The sequence below is a fragment of the Bos mutus genome, chromosome 13, assembly GCF_027580195.1.
Source record: "Bos mutus isolate GX-2022 chromosome 13, NWIPB_WYAK_1.1, whole genome shotgun sequence".
In the NCBI taxonomy this organism is placed as follows: Eukaryota; Metazoa; Chordata; class Mammalia; order Artiodactyla; family Bovidae; genus Bos; species Bos mutus.
The window spans coordinates 69743742-69760736 of record NC_091629.1 but is presented as its reverse complement, the minus strand read 5'-3'; the positions used below and the strand labels follow the sequence as shown (position 1 = coordinate 69760736).

General features: G+C 40.3%; 1 protein-coding gene across 1 annotated transcript in view; it reads left to right on the top strand.

Annotated features, from left to right (window-relative positions):
• The window catches only part of MYO3A (myosin IIIA), a 168534-nt gene that overhangs the window by 20525 nt on the left and 131014 nt on the right, over positions 1-16995 (top strand). Inside the window, exons 4-5 of the mRNA XM_005908809.2 lie at positions 10566-10670; positions 11268-11367. Coding sequence (XP_005908871.2) covers positions 10566-10670; positions 11268-11367 — 205 coding nt within the window. The remainder of the gene's footprint in view (positions 1-10565; positions 10671-11267; positions 11368-16995) is intronic.

The window sequence follows — 16995 nt, the reverse complement described above, 5'->3', positions numbered from 1 at the left end:
CTATTTGAAATTCAAAGTTGAGGGAAAACATGGAAAAAGCAAAGAGCTGGCAACTGTATGTAAGACAATTGATTTACATATGCAAGTTAGACTGATTACATATACACATAAGTGGTACAATTACCTGATTTATAAACATGAATGGTGCAGGTGCTGCTTTAAAGGCACTTTCAGAAAATTGGCTTGTGGCATCAATACTTCATTCTACAAAATGACTGCTAATTATACCTCTTATCATAATAAAGCTCCAATAAATTATTTTGCTGGCTTCCCTGGTGGCTCAGCGGTAAAGAATCTGCCTGCAATGCAGGAGACATGGGAGATGTGGGTTCGATCCCCTGGGTTGAGAAGATCCACTGGAGGAGGGCATGGCAACACAGTCCAGTCTTCTTGCTTGGAGAGTCCCCTGGCAGAGGAGCCTGGCGGGCTACAGTCCATGGGTCACAAAGAGTCGGACACGACTGAAACAACTGTGCACGCTTGCAGGTGCACAAATTATTTTGCGTGGGGGTACCCAAAGATGGCCAAATAGGAACTTTGGTGGTACCCAGAAAGTCATGCTAATAGTGCTAGACTTCTGACATGAATCTGCGTAAAGACGGTGCTTCTTGGAGGGTCTGAGTAGCATCCTTGTTATCAGCCTGGCATGTGTGGGGACGTGGGTGGACTGTACCAGCTTGGACAGACTCTCACCCAGAGTTTTTCCATCTTGAAAAATCATTGTATTTATATTGCCATCCAGAATTGAAATTCCAAGAAGAGAATTTCTTGCTCAGATTTTACTGGGCCATCTATTTTCTCTGTTATTTAGTTGTGATTTTTGAATTATTGCTTTCACTTTGATACAATTTTTCCTCTTCCTGTATTTTTATTAAATTTTGTTATACTATAATTTCTTGAGCATGAATAATATACACAGCTCTGTTTAGAAATTATTTCCTTCTAAATTCTCTGTATGTTCATTTTCAGAACATACAGAAGAGCACTAGTTACTAGCCCTCCTACATTCCAGTTACACACTTGTAATGAAACTACGAAAGAAGAGAAGGGGTAGAAGATTTTCTCCTGTGGGAACTGATATATATATATATATATATATATTTTTTTTAAAAATGTTTATGGGAATTTTTATTGTCACTTAATATTTAGGTTTTCCTAATGATGTCAGCATAAAGGGAGAACCAGTTTTTTTTTTTACTTATGTCTTTTGAAATACCATACTTATATTTCATATTAATTTTTTGCTTATTGCTATTACATATCTCTTGACTGACTTGCTTTGTAAAATACAGACACCTCTTTTTTAAATTTAAAAAGTTATATATTTATCTATGTATTTGGCTGTGTTGGTTCTTAGTGGTGGTACTCAGGATCTTTAGTTGGGGCATTTGGAATTCCCTGACCAAGGATCAAACCCAGGGCCCCTCCCTTGGGAGCTCTGAGTCTTAGCCACTGGTCCAACGGGGAAGTCCCTGTAGATTTTGCTTTTGCTTAGTGTTCCTTTTCACTCCCAGTGTCTACCATGGAGGGTCAGGAGCAGGATGGAGGGGGACCTTGGGAGGTGGGAGGTGGTTCATTTCTGCATATCCTTACCACCAAACCAGGAGATGAGATGGAAAAACAGGGTTGAAATTGAGTTAAGTTGGTCTGGTACTAGGCATCTACTGCAGATGAGCACAGAGGGCAAAATTGAGATTTAACTATAATTTCCCCCTTCTTAGTTGGATGAACAGCAACACCTTAAGTACACAAGGAATATAATCTTCTGTCTCAACATCTATTTGTCTAGTGTATCCTCAGCTATTACGGAACCAAAATCCAGAGTTAGGACATCTTTTTGTTAAAAGGTCTTTCCCTTCATAATCCAGTCTTAGCTGTAATTGCTCCTTTCATGGCAGTAGTGCAGGCTGAATTCTATTATTTATCTGAATTAGTCCTGATTTGTTCATTCTTAATAGTGACACTGCTTTCTCTCTTTGCTTTCTAATTATAGCAAATTTTCTCTTTGAAATTATATCCTTTTCAAGAGATCAAAGGCTGGAAATTACAGGTAGCATTTGGAAGCACAAAAGTTCAGTAAATAGTCCTAAAGCCTCACAAATCCACATTTCTGGTAACGAAAGTGATTTTCATGGACCTGAATACTAACTTTCGCGCATTATTAGTTATTCTGCATTTATACTTACATCTAATAAGTAAGATAAGATCCATCATAAGAAAAGGAAACTATAGGATGACAGAAAGAAAATGAGTTAGAATGAATGAATGGTTTCTGTTTGCTCAGCTATTAACTCTGTAATGTTGCTGGCTGGGAGATAACATGTACATGGAAGAGGACAGGGAACCCCTGCAGGCTTGTGTATGTGGGAGGGGGCAGGGAAGCAGGACAGGGCTGCAAAGCTGGGCTTCTGAACCACTCTGATGGCACAGCACCGGTCCTTCCTTTCATTAGCTGTGCACAGTGGCAGTGGAGTAGACGAATGCCGATTCTTTTCATGCTCTTAGGGCTGGGACAGCCATTCCCAGCTCTCATATAAAAGGCTGTTATTTGGTGTACTCACCACAGAACAAGACAGACAATTACCTAGAGTCGTCTCATTTTTTTGTTTAAAGGGCAGGATGGAAAAACAGTATACATGTACTCCTTTATATTCTTATAACCCTAAAAATACATAAAAACATGTATAATGCTGGTATATCTTTTTTTCCCTAATAGTACTTCGGTGCTTGCAAATGCATCTGCTCTCTGAACAGGAGTGCAAGTTTATAATATTAACCACAGAGGGAAAAATGTGACATGTTTTGCCATTTGGTAAATCATATATTTTGACTGTGTGTGCTAAGTCGCTTCAGTTGTGTCCAACTCTTTGCAACCCCATAGATTGTAGCCCACCAGGCTCCTCTGTCCATAGGATTCTCCAGGCAAGAATACTTGAGTAGGTTACCATGCCCTCCTCGAGGGGGTCTTCCCAACCCAGGGATCAAACCTATGTCTCCTGTAGCTCCTGTATTGCAGACAGATTCTTCACTGCTGAGCCACCAGGGAAGCCTGTATTTTGACCAGGCAAATTAAAAGATTTCTTCTACATTTTCTTGCTTATCAAAGATATCTTGTTGCTCACATTCCCAATGTTTGATGGTGTTTTCCCAAGAATTTTGAAATGCTTTAGGATGAGGGATGCTGTTTTATATCTTGATTTAGTGGTTACAGGATTGTACACAATTACCAAAATACATCAAAATGCATACTTCAGTGAGTCAATTAGAATGTGTGTCTGTAATAGCTTAAACATACTATTTCTAGTTTACAAGTTAGAAAAGTAATGTGAAAATTGTACATATTACAGTATTACACATTAGGAAACATTATTAGGTGATGGTATCACTCTTATTAATATTGTATCAGTCTTTCATTGGAATGCAGAATTTGCTACATCAGTATATGTATTTTATTGATATTGAGTCACACATTTCACATTTGAAGAGGCACCTTCCATTTCATGTAAAAAGATGGCCTTCTGTCATTATGTGTGTGTACATGCATAAGTGTCCAGGACTAAAGTATATTCACCCAGTCACTTACTAATTCCATAAATATCTCTTACTTTGGGCCAAGCATTTTGAGAGGTTCTGGGTATTCAGTAGAGAATGAGACCAGCTGTCATCCTGGTGCTTAGAGAGTCTAATAGTGCAGAAAGACAATTTAAAACTTAATAGACAAATTAATTAAATAATTATACATTGTTTCTGATACTGTGGGCTTCCCTGGTGGCTCAGTGGTAAAGAATCTGCCTGCAGTGCAGGAGATCCAGGTTTGATTCCTGGATTGGGAAGATCTTCTGAAGGAGGGCATGGCAACCCACTCCAGTACTCTTGCCTGGAGAATCCCATGGACAGAGGAGCCTGGCCAGCTACATACAGTTCATAGGGTTGCACAGAGTTGGACACGATTACAGTGACTAAGCAGCAGTAGCACTGATACTATGAAGAATAGAAGTGGAGTACTAATAAAGAATGAAAAAGACCTTTTGTGAAGAGAGAAGTCAAAGAAGGCCTAGATGAGTGGGTAACACTTAAGCTTCCACCTGAAAAAAAAGAAACAAACCGAGGATCCTGTTAGTACCTTTGTTCTTTAATATACATCCCAGACACTCTGGAAAGACTCAGGCCCATCTCAAACCCACGGAAGCAGAAACTCCAAGAATGAGGGCTCAGAAACTTATTTTTAAAACAAGTCCTAAGGTGATTCTTATCAAAAGAAAGTTTGGAAAACCCTGCCAGAGGTCCTTGGATTTCAGGGTGCATTAGAAATAGTCTGGGACTTCTGCTTCTGGCTATGACAGTAAATTGTGTCGCATCGCGCAGTTGTACTGTAAATACCTAAAACACTACATAGAATATATTTTTAAAAACATAACAGTTTTCCAACACTGTGAAAGAGACAGCTTAGGCTTGTGACATTGAGAAAAGGAAATTGGAGGAACACTACAATCATTGCATCTTTATTCTTGGAAACAGTTTCCAGACCACGAGGATAAGAAGGACGTTCCCAAGGAGATCACAGCAATCTTGCTGAACTGAAAAGACTGTTAAGACAAAAGTGACTGGAATTTTCAAAGAGAGAGTTAAGCAGGAAAAATACTCCAGAAATCTGCATAGGGGTTCCCTTGAGTCTTTGACTGGAAACCAAGCTGGAGATGGATAGGGCAAGACTCTAGGCAGTTGGGCAACGAACAATAATAAGGGTAAGAATTACTGAAAAGCAGTAATCTGAACAACTACTGGGAGTTTGTGCAAGCTGGAGAGATACTTGAGTTCTGACCAGTCAAATTGAGTAATCTTTGTTGAACATCTAAGACGCTTAGTAGAGACCCTGCTGACAGGTTATGCGTTAAAGGAAGGGTTAGACTCACCCTAGAATAAGAACTACCCTTGGCCTCCTATAAAAATTTCAAAAACAGGGCTTGAAATGTTCATGTCAGTCCACAAGCAGATGAACTGCCTATCAGAACAAAATTCAGCATTCATTAAGAGAAGACAGCAAAATCTGAACATTTAAATGTGAAATTAGTTATGGCCATCATTTAATAAAAATTAATAAATATGTAAAAAAGCAAGAAAAGGTAACCCATTGTCAGAAGAAGAATCAGTCAAATGAAACAGACCCAGAAATAATCAGGATAATGGAATTAGCAGGTAAAGACTTTAAAATAGCTATTATAATAGTGTTCTCGAATGAAACTTCAAGAAGAGTTAGGTTAAAATGAAAAAAGGAAAGGAGAAGGCAATTCAGATTAAAACCACAATGAAACTACTAGTATACACTCACTAAAATGACTAACATTTAAAAGACTGATACTTCCCAGTGTTGGTGAGGTTGTGAAGCAAACTGAACTTTTTTAGATTATTTAGGCAGTGTGAAATGGTGCAGTCACTCTGCAGGCAACACAGCTAATGTCTTATTACATCTGTGGTTACCTTATGATCCAAAAGTGTCACTTGTAGGCATTTGCTAAAAATTGGTTTCTATAAAAAGAATCAAACACTTTTATAAAATGAGCAGAGTAAAACCTAGATGAGTGTCAGAAAATGAGTTTCAGCTTTTGTGGTCTCACGTGGGATGTGGTCAGACTAAGTGAGGGTCTTAGAGCATTCAATATAAACAAAAAGCAATGAAAAACAGCAGAAGTCAGAAATGCCAACTGCAGAAATCAGTAGTCCTTTTCCAGAAATTTGAGTAAAAATCTCATATCCTGTCCTTACATAGTAAAGACAGAATGCACTGTGAAAGCTTATAGAAGCTGTCTTTGGAAGTGAGTTGTAACGATCTGTTTAGAGGTTTAGTTCTTCCTTACTGTTTGACTACAGCATGAGTAGAGAATTCACTTTTAGGGCTGCTCTGTTCTTGCATTAGTGTAGCTCTGGTTTAAGAAAATTATACTTCAGTTTTGTTTGATGAGAGGACATGAAGGCCCTATTATAGCACTGTGTTACGAAGCGACACTTACGGGTTTTTCGGTCTCCTGCTACAAATCTCTTTTTAGTCTGTCTTGGTGATTTAAGAATTGCATAGGGTTAATATGACACAATTCATTTCCCCGGATGCAGTTCTTTTTTAGTGGAAACATATGGTCATTTTCAATTTTTGTGATCTACTGCTTAATTTAAGAACATTTTCATTTCCTTTAATATATTTTAATCCTTCACATTCATTTAAAAACAAACATACTTCAGTTAATTTTTTAAAAATTTGTCTTCATACGTGAAAGGCATTTTATGCTAGTCGAACAAAAGTAGATTTCATTAAAGATGATATTTGAAATTTTGAATGAGGATTTAGAAAATTCATGGTGTTATCTTGAGCATCTTTAGAAAAAGATCAGCTCCAAATTAACTTGTGGCTTATTGACATTTGGTCCCTGTGGTCTGTTTAATAAATTCCATGTTTGTTGTATTTGTCTTCTCCTTTTCTCTTTTCATTTTAACATATATTTTTTATATTTATAAAATGGCATTTTATATAACAGTAAATATTAGTGACAGCATCATCAATCAAAATGAATGAACTTTAGAAGTATATTATTGGTTAAAGAAAAAAGCAAATCCAGGTAGGATACTATTTGTATAAAGCACAAAGCAAAGCAAAACTGAACCATGTATTTTAGAAGAAATGTATTTATAATGAAGAAAGAAGTTTTAAAGACAGGAATGATAAACACAAAATTTAGGATAGTGGTTATTTCTCACAGGAAGAAGCAGAAGGATGGCGTAATTTTAACACAACAGTAGGAAAGAAGAACCCTTAACTTGACTTTTCTCGAAGTTTAATTCAAAAGATCCTTTTCCATTCTGAAAAATTAAACCACAGTTCCTGCTTAAGTAGCAGTCAGATAGTAGAATAATTATTAATGGTTTCTAAGCTTTATTTTTTTGGGTTCCAAAATCACTGCAGATGGTGATTGCAGCCATGAAATTAAAAGACACTTACTCCTTGGAAGGAAAGTTATGACCAACCTAGATAGCATATTCAAAAGCAGAGACATTACTTTGCCAACAAAGGTCTGTCTAGTCAAGGCTATGGTTTTTCCTGTGGTCATGTATGGATGTGAGTGTTGGACTGTGAAGAAAGCTGAGTGCCAAAGAATGGATGCTTTTGAACTGTGGTGTTAGAGAAGACTCTTGAGAGTCCCTTGGACTGCAAGGAGATCCAACCAGTCCATTCTAAAGGAGATCAGTCCTGGGTGTTCATTGGAAGGACTGATGCTAAAGCTGAAACTCCAGTACTTTGGCCACCTCATGTGAAGAGTTGAATCATTGGAAAAGACTGATGCTGGGAGGGATTGGGGGCAGGAGGAGAAGGGGAGGACAGAGGATGAGGTGGCTGGATGGCATCACCAACTCAATGGACGTGAGTTTGAGTGAAATCCGGGAGTTGGTGATGGACAGGGAGGCCTGGCGTGCTGCGATTCATGGGGTCGCAAAGAGTCAGACACGACTGAGTGACTGAACTGAATTGAACTGAAGCTAACACTATGGGGCATCTGTCATAACTTGGATTAATTTTGCATGCCCTTTATTATTAGTTGAGGACCTTTTTGAATATACTTGATGTTGGCAGCTAGATTTTAAAAATTAATAGATTTTATTTTTTAAACAGGTTCAGGTTTGTGGAAAAATTGAGTGGTAAGTTCAGAGAGTTCCCATGTCCTCCCGCCCAAGTTTTCTTTGTTATTAACATCTTGCATTGGTATGGTACATCCGTTATGGTTGGTGAGACAGTAATGACACATTATTGTTAACTGAGGGCTTCCCTGGTGGCTCAGAAAACAAAGAATCTGCCTGCAATGCAGAAGACTTGGGTTCAATCCCTGGGTAGGGAAGGTGCCCTGGAGAAGAACATGGCAACCCACCCCAGTGTTCTTGCCTGGAGATTCCATGGACAGCGGAGCCTGGCGGGCTACAGTTCATGGGGTCACAAACAGTCGGACACAACTGAAGTGATTAATATGCATGCATTATTAACTAAAGTCCATTGTTTACATTAGGGTTAATTCTTTGCACTGTACATTTTACAGATATTTTAAAGACTTTATTTTTTAGAGTAGTTTTATTAGCATCACAGAAGTATTGAGAGGGAGGTATAGAGTTTTCTCATATGTCCCCAGCCCTCACACATGCTCTGCAATGAGTTTTGAAAATTTAAAAAGTGGCCCTAAAACTTAGTTCCTTTAAATAAGTGCTTTGCAATTTAAGGGCTCTGAATTTCATTTCCCTCAGTTTTGAATAATTTTGTGACCCCATCATGCTGGGCCACACTGGAGGCAGCATGACCCTGTATTCTGCTGCCAGAATACTCTTCTGCTTATCCCGTTAAAAGGTGTTCCCTTTCCTGCAGAAGAAAATGTCCCTTTTGGAATGCCAGGTCTGCCCCTGCTCCTGGAGAAGATGAAAGTTTTGTTTAATGTAAAAAGACACCAGTTATAAATGGAGTTGCATCTAAATGCTCATTTGTGAGTTCGTGTTTAGATTTTAAATACACTTATAGAGACAATATTATAAAAGAGAGCTTCCCTGAAGGTCCAATGGTTAAGACTTCACTGTTCAATGCAGGGGTTGTAGATTCACTTCCTGGTGGAGGAGCTATGATCCCACATGTCTTGTGGCCAAAAAAGCAAAACGTAAAGCAGAAGCAGCATTGTAACAAATTCAATAAAGACTTTAACAATGGTCTGCATCAAAAAAATCTTAAAAAAAAAAAAGCAACTTTGATATCACACATGATGTCTAGATTGACCTGTCAGCCCAGACAACCTGTTGGGGGATCATGATATATCATGATTAAATGTAAGGCTGGACTCTAAAGTCAGGCTGTCCAAGTTCCTGTCTTAGCTCTGTCACTACAATGTGATCTTTCCTGAGTTACCTTACCATTTTGTGCCTCACTTTCCCCATCTTTAGTATGGAGATGATAATAATACCTACTTTACAGAGTGGTGAGACATATGGATAATGCATGTAAATGGGTTAGGAACGTGCTAATGCAAAGTCTGTGCTCAATACAACTGTTATATAATTCATAATGTATCAGAAGTGTCCAGGCATCCAATAAAATCTAATTACCATGTTAGAAGAAAGTTTGAGAGAAAATATGTTCAGTATTTCAGACAAGGATGCTACGAACGCATTTCCTTTCACCTTTCTCTACTCCATTTAGGTCAGTAGAGTCGAGGAAATGACAACTCTTAGTTCTCAGGCACTGAGGTGACAGAGGAGACCCCAGAGGTCAGGGTAAGAGCAAGGAGCCCTGCGGGGAGAGAGAGCTGACAGCAAAGACTGAAGGATCCCAGGTTAAGGGACCAGGTGTTCCTGGGGTCAAAGCTTTGCTGGGGCCTTTTAGCTAGTTATGTCCCACTCATGTTCCACTGTTGATGTCAGTGTTTCTCTCCTCTGCAAATAGGCTCGTGCTTGTGCTCAGTTGCTCAGTCGTGTCTGACTCTTTGTGACCCCATGGACTGTAGCCCGCCAGGCTTCTCTGTCCATCGAATTCTCCAGTCAAGAGTAGAGTAGGTTGCCATTTCCTTCTTCATGGGAACTTCCCGACTCTGGAATCGAACCCGTGTCTCCTGCATTGGCAAGAGGATTCTTTAACATCTAAGCCACATGTAGCTCCTAGTAATGTTTGCTGTGGGACTTCATGTTACCTATCTTGGAAGAAATCCGGATGTGAAAAATTCCCCTACCATGTTCTTCCCTCTCGTTTTTCTTTTTAGCATCCTCTGCTCTTGGGAGACGCAAAGGGAGAAAGTTAGGAAACGTGATGTTTAAAATAGTTTTCTAAAATACTGTTTGTAATCCTTATTTCAGTGCACTCTGAGATTTTACCAGAGGAAGTATGTTTTCAAGTTAATGCACAAATGAAGCAGTATATAGCCATGGACTGAGGTCATATTGTACTATTAATTAAACTATCAGGAATCATGTCTTTTTGCCTTTTCATACTGTGAAGAGCTGACTCGTTGGAAAAGACCCTGATGCTGGGAAAGATTGAGGATAGGAGAAGGGGGCAACAGAGGATGGGATGGTTGGATGGCATCATTGACTCAATGGACATGAGACTGAGCAAACTCTGGGAGATGGTGAAGGACAGGGAAGCCTGATGTGCTGCAGTCCATGGGGTCGCAAAGAGTCAGACATGACTAAGCGACTGAACAACAACAGCATCAGGAATCAAGAGTACTTTTAAGAGCTCTAGGTCCTAAAATTTGAAACTAATTTGTATAATCATAATTCTTATCCTTGAATTTAAAAGTCGAGCCCAGTGCTTCTCCAGATTCTCTTCTAAAATTAATTTGTATGGAAACTGTGTTCCAATAATCGATTGTATACTAGTACAATTTTATATGTTCATTTATAAAATCTTAACAATGATGGGAATAATCATTTGAAACAAAAAATTGGAACAGGTTTTTTAAATGTTTTGAGAAAACCTTTTATAGCAAGTACTTAAAATGTCACATCCATTTTAATTTCTAAAAATATTCTTTTTTTGAAATATTCTTTTGTAGCTGTGCAATGGAGGATCAGTGACAGATCTTGTGAAAGGATTTCTGAAGGAGGGCAAAAGAATGAGTGAGCCCATAATTGCCTATATTTTACGTGAAGCACTGTTGGTAAGGCAGTTTAAATTATTCGTGCATTAATTATGAGGCAGTTCTAGTTAAATAAAAAATGTGTATCCTATTTTTAGAAAAAACACTTCATTAGTATTTATTGATGCAAGAGTAAGATGCAAAATCTGAAATATTTAGCATAGCTAATTCCTCTTTTCTACTAAAAAATCTACCCTCCTTGTGTCTACAGAATCCTGAGTTTTGATCTCCTAGGTATAGTTCTGAAATCAATGATGAAGAAGGTAGATACTGTATATTTTTACTAATAGGTTTTTATTTGCCATTATTTATTTATTTTTAACAGCCATTATTTAGAATAAGTATTTGGACTTTTTATTCTAATGAGATTAGCACATTCTAAATAAAATATTTCATAAAGGCTAGGAGTATGCCCTGATTTTGCAAAAATTTTTTCAGTCCAAAGTGGACAAGATATACTTTGATTTAACTAACTCAATGTGAAACATTTACGAAGGTTTGAGTGTTAATTTTAACATGTGTTCACTATTGATTTGTATAAATGCATTCTCCTGAAATAAAATGTGTTTTTATTTGGTATTTCCTTCAAAAGTCACCATATTTATTTTCCACTGCCAGGGACTTCAGCATCTGCATAACAACAAAACTATCCACCGTGATATAAAAGGAAATAACATCCTGTTAACCACCGAAGGCGGAGTTAAACTCGTAGATTTTGGTAAATTTTGTTTGAAGTGCATGAATTTGAGCTGCAAAATGAGTAGTATGATTTGATCAGTTTCCATCAGCCTTACTTTCTAGGCATTGACAGTAGAGAGAGAAAAAAAACTATCTAATTGAGGTAAGAAAGTTGCAGAAATTTTTAAAACTTTGGCAAATGAAAGATTCGTAGAAGAAAGGATGAGTTCTTTCAAGTCAGCCAGCGTGTGTCTGTAACGCCCCTGGAGCAGTGTGTGGTCGATTCTCTAAAAAGACGGTCTCCAACTGATGACACTGAGTCTAAGTGGTAGCGCACAGCCCTTTCTGTTGATTGCTTTACTGATGGGCAGGTGCCCAAAGCCAGGGTTTTGAGACAGGAGAGAAAACCTTCAACTGTCTCTGGGGTGTTTTCCCTTCTAAGAAGGGAAAAGAAGCTCAAGTCAAGATGGTCTCTTTCTTCCTTGGGACCTTCTGTGTTTTACTGCGATGCCTGCAACCACCTGGTTCTATCCTGAGATGTTCCATCCCAAGCCCTGAGAGGTGGGAAGGAGGAGGGTCCTTGGTGACACAGTCCAGCCGCTCAATCAGCTCTGAACCTCCTCTGCTTCTGGAGCTTTTGTCACATGAGATAATACGTTTCCACGCTGACTGAGCCAGTTGAGAGTGTCTGTGTTGGAGCCAGGGGCACCATAGCTGACACCTGTGCTCCTCCTCTTCCAGTCATGGCAGAGCTCTCTCCTCCTCTTCTCATGGGATCCCCAGTAACACGTGACACCAGAGAGAGTGGGTGACATTATTCTGGGACGTGTCTGTATCGTTGTCATCCTCCCCTTCCTGAACTCAAGCTGGGGAAGGTATCTCTCCTCTGTATATTTCTGTATTTCTGTGCTTATCATATAGGGTGATAACGGTCTTTTGGCCTTTATATGTAGGTAAAGATACTTAAGCACATATTAGTAGATAGGGTCATTAAGAAGTGGAACTATGTCTTCTATTTTGTGGACTTAAAACTTTGCTAAGAGTAGTTCAGTGAGTAATCATTGAGTGAATGAGTGAATCTTCCTTCACTTTGAATACTGGGAAATGAAGCTTAGGGAAAGTAATCAAGTCACTTTAGAAATGAATTGTTTTAATATCCAAGTATGTGGGTCTCTAGTGATCTGGCTTCTCCTAGGAATGAACTTCAGAGCATCTAGACAGGAACCAGAGAAGGCAATGGCACCCCACTCCAGTACTCTTGCCTGGAAAACCCCATGGATGGAGGGGCCTGGTGGGCTGCAGTCCATGGGGTCACTAGGAGTCGGATACGACTGAGTGACTTCACTTTATTTTTTCACTTTCATGCATTGGAGAAGGAAATGGCAACCCACTCCAGTGTTCTTGTCTGGAGAATCCCAGGGACGGGGGAGCCTGGTGGGCTGCCGTATATGGGGTCGCACAGAGTCAGACACGACTGAAGCGACTTAGCAGCAGCAGCAGCAGCAGCAGCAGCAGCAGCAGACAGGAACAGCTGAATAGCACATCTTTCAAATGACCACACGTGTGCTTTTTTCCCCTCAGCTGAGCATTTGAAAACCAAGGAGCAGCTTGACAGTGAATGCAGCTAGTGTGTGTCACTAGTTGAGTTCGGAGCTGTGCGTTTGAACAATCTGGCTGAGTTAGGATACTAAGAAGAACTTGTGCCTGAAATTCTAAAAAACAACAATAAAAAACACTCTTCACTGCACCATGTACAGAGCCATGACTCTCCTCAGAATAATTTTGGCTCCACTCTTAATGGACCCAAATGGAGAACTTAGTATTTAACTTGAGCTCTTATAATTCCCTTGCTCTAAAATATGGCTACAATATACAGGAGCTCAGTCACTTCAGTTGTGTCCAACTCTTTGCGACCCCGTGGACTGTAGCTCACCAGGCTCGTCTGTCCACAGGATTCTCCAGGCAAGAATACTGGAGTAGGTTGCCATGTCCTTCTCCAGAGGATGTTCCCTGCCTAGAAATAGAATCTGCATCTCTTGTGTATCCTGCATTGTAGGCAGTCTTTACCCACTGAGCTAGACCTGACGAAAATTGTTAAAACAAGTGTAAATAAACATCTTCTTTAGTCACACACACCCTCCTCCAAAAAAAATACCTAGATAAACCAGTCATTCTGAGAAAAGCAACTTTCTGGACTACCCGCCAGAGTAGTTCAGAGTAAAAATATACACCTGTATAATAAGTAAGGTGGCCTTTATTACGATATATTTAGAAAGTAGTCATAAGTTGGAAAGCTGACAAAATGAGAACTTTGGTTTTATACTAATTGACTTAAAGACTTTGCTGTCAGCACCAATTAGAAAAGAGCCTATGATATGTGTTCCTAGTGTCTGATACCAAAATGCTATTATTTGCATATAAAACACTGCTTATATCTGTGTTCTCCATCATAAAAGGGCATGGATTCAACTCACCTAAAATGGTTTAAGGTTTTCATATGAATTAAAACTTGAGGATGGAGGTGCATGCAGAGTAAAATTTCTCAAGGGCAGAAGAAATAAGATGTGCTAAACCCCAAACTGCCGAATCAAACTGAAAATCAATGTCCTCATTTTATGTTTAAATCAGATTTTCAGCGAAGGCCACAGCTGGGAGTAAAGGGGTTTAGAGTACATTTTAATTTTAATTTCTCACCTCATAAAGTGTGTGGTATGCTCATTATTGGATATTGAAGATCTGTACTTGGATGGCTGCCAGTCCTCCAAGTATTCAGAATGGAACTCCACCACCTCATCTATCCCTGGAAATCTGTTTCATATCAAGAGTTTTTGTCTTAAAAAAAGTCTTAGTTTTGTTGCTCAAGCCAGAAATCTCAGAAATCTCTGACTCTTGAGCCACCCATTATTTTCACCTCCTGCATCTACAGTGAGTCACAGGTTTTTCTCTCTCTATTATAAATCCCCAGACCATGTCTTTATCACCCCTCCCTGGTCCTCGCCATCATCTCTGACCTGGGCTCCTGCAGCTGCACCTTACTAACCCCCTGCATCCAGTCTCGTTCCTTTCCTTCCAGATCACTGTCCACACTGCATCTGTAGCCAGAAAGCTCAGCTGACCCAGCCACTCCCTTGTTCAGTGTTCTGTTCAGTGGTTTCCTGTAGACTTTACGGTCCTCTTGGCTGCCCCGGAGTAAGCACTTAGTGATTAACACCTGTTTTACCCCTTGGTGCTCGTGAGGGACTCCCTCTTCCTGTGACCTACAGGCCAGGTCAGCTTCTTTCAATCCCTTAAATGTACCCACCCTCTTTCTCAGTTAGGGCTCTTATATATGTGCTGGAGGAAGTACTTCAAAATTGGTTAACATGCTTTTCTCTTGTTTCTGCAAGAATGTGATCTTCACTCATCTGCCAGAGGCATCTCTCTGTCTGGGGGGAGGTTAAGATTTGTTTCAGAAGGAATGCAATAAGATGGCTGAGGTTAATAAGAAAAAATAGGAGTGTATAGCAAGACCCAGTTTATCTCCCCAGGAAGGTCTGTCTAAATTGCTTTATCTTCTCTTTAAAATATGGAGGGGGAAATTCCAGGAATCCATCATAGGGTTTCCCTTAAGAGTGAACAGAAAGAAGATGGAAGCTCTTTCCGGTTCTCAGGTAATTGTGAAAAGGTGAAGCAGAGAAGGAGGTGGGACAGCGAAATGAGCTTTTGAAAAGTGAATGTGACAAGAGGGCAGAAGGGAGCCCTTATCCACACCTTTTCCACCACCGTCACTCCATGCCCCAGAGAAGGGCCCTGCAGAGTCTGTGCCAGTCCAGATGGCAGTGACCATGTGGTCCTGACCTGGAGGTGGAGACTGATTGGGTAGAGGGAGCACTCGTGCATGCCAAAGTTCTCCAGACCCTTATCCTCTGTTCCCATTAACCCAAAAATAACTCGAATCTGGCTGGGGAGTTTCTAGAGGGGTTTGCTCAGGATGGGCGGTGAGGCACAGAGCAGATCACCTAGGCCAGGTCTGAACAGGAATCACAGCCAGACCTTAGAACCTTGTCTGCCTCGGCTGAGTCATGTGCCAGGAAGGTCTGCAGGAAGGCCTGCCTGCAGGAGATCAGGCCACAGGTTCGCCAGATGCAGACCGTGGCATGAGAGGCCAGGGGGAAAGACACATGGCCCCAGAGACTGGAGACCCACCACACCCCAGGACCCTCCCTCTTCTCCTCTCCACAAGGTCTTATAAGCCACACAAGGTCTTATAAGCCATCCCTCATCCTGTACAGACAGTAACATCTTCAGGAGGGAAGAAGGGGGTACCGTTGAGAAATGGAGCGAAGGCAGAGACGGAGCGAGGGCTTTCATCCAAGAGAGAATGAATTCTTTCTCAAAGGACTTAGGATTTGGGTTTAAGCTTTACTTCTCCGAGACAGTGGATAGAGGCATGCTTGCTCAGTCACTCAGTCATGTCTGATTCTTTGTGACTCCGTGGACTGTAGCCTGCCCTGCTCCTCTGTCAGGGGACTTTTCAGGCAAGAACACTGTTGCCATTTCCCCTTCCAGCGGATCATCCTGACCCAGGGATTGAACCTGCATCTTCCTGCATCTTCTGCATTGGCAGGTGGATTCTTCACCACTGAGCTACCTGGCAAACCCGTGTGTAGGGGCATAGGAGAGACCATAATAGTGAGAGACCAAATGAAGAAATCACAATTACATTTTCACTATGTATCTAAGTATAATGTCATTGAATTTTGTGACCAGTTACAAACACGATGCTTTCCCTGCATAGAAGCCTCCCGTCGTTGCTGTACCCAGGGGACCTCTGTCTGCCTGGCTGAGAACCTCTCCAACACTCTATTATTCTTTTTTTTTATTTTTAATTTTTATTTTATATTGGAGTTTGGAGAAGGAAATGGCAACCCACTCCAGTGTTCTTGCCTGGAGAATCCCAGGGACAGGGGAGCCTGGTGGGCTGCTGTCTATGGGGTTGCACAGAGTCTGACAGGACTGAAGTGACTCAGCAGCAGCAGCAGCATAGTTAATTAACAATGTGTTCATTTCAGGTATACAGCTAAGTGATTCAGGTGTGTGTGTGTGTGTGTGTGTATATATATATCTGTCTGTCTTTTTTCAAATTCTTTCTCCATTTAGGTTGTTACAGAATATTGAGCAGAGTTCCCTGTGCTGTACAGTAGGTCCCTGTTGGTGACCTGTTTTAAATATAGCAGTGTGTACATGTCAATTCCAAACTCCTGGTCTATCTCTCCCCATCCCACCCTTCCCTCTGGTAACCATTAATTTGTTCTCGAAGTCTATGGATGTGTTCCTGTTTTGTAAATAAGTTCATTTGTATAATTTCTTTTAGATTCCACCTATAAGGAATATCATATGATATTTGTCATTGCCTTTCTGACTTACTTCACTTAGTATGATTATCTCCAGGTCCATCCGTGAAAAATGAAAAATGAAAATGAAATCCATGAAAAATGGCATTATTTCGTTCTTTTTAATGACTGAGTAATATTTCATTGTATACACGCATCGTATCCTTTCTTCAGCCAGCCAGTCGTCACCCTCTATTGCAATCATGTGTTTAATTTGACTGCTCTCCCTGCTGAAGTTTGAGGTTCAGGATGGCATGCCGTCTGGTCGATCACTCTCTCCCCAGAACCAAGTCTGG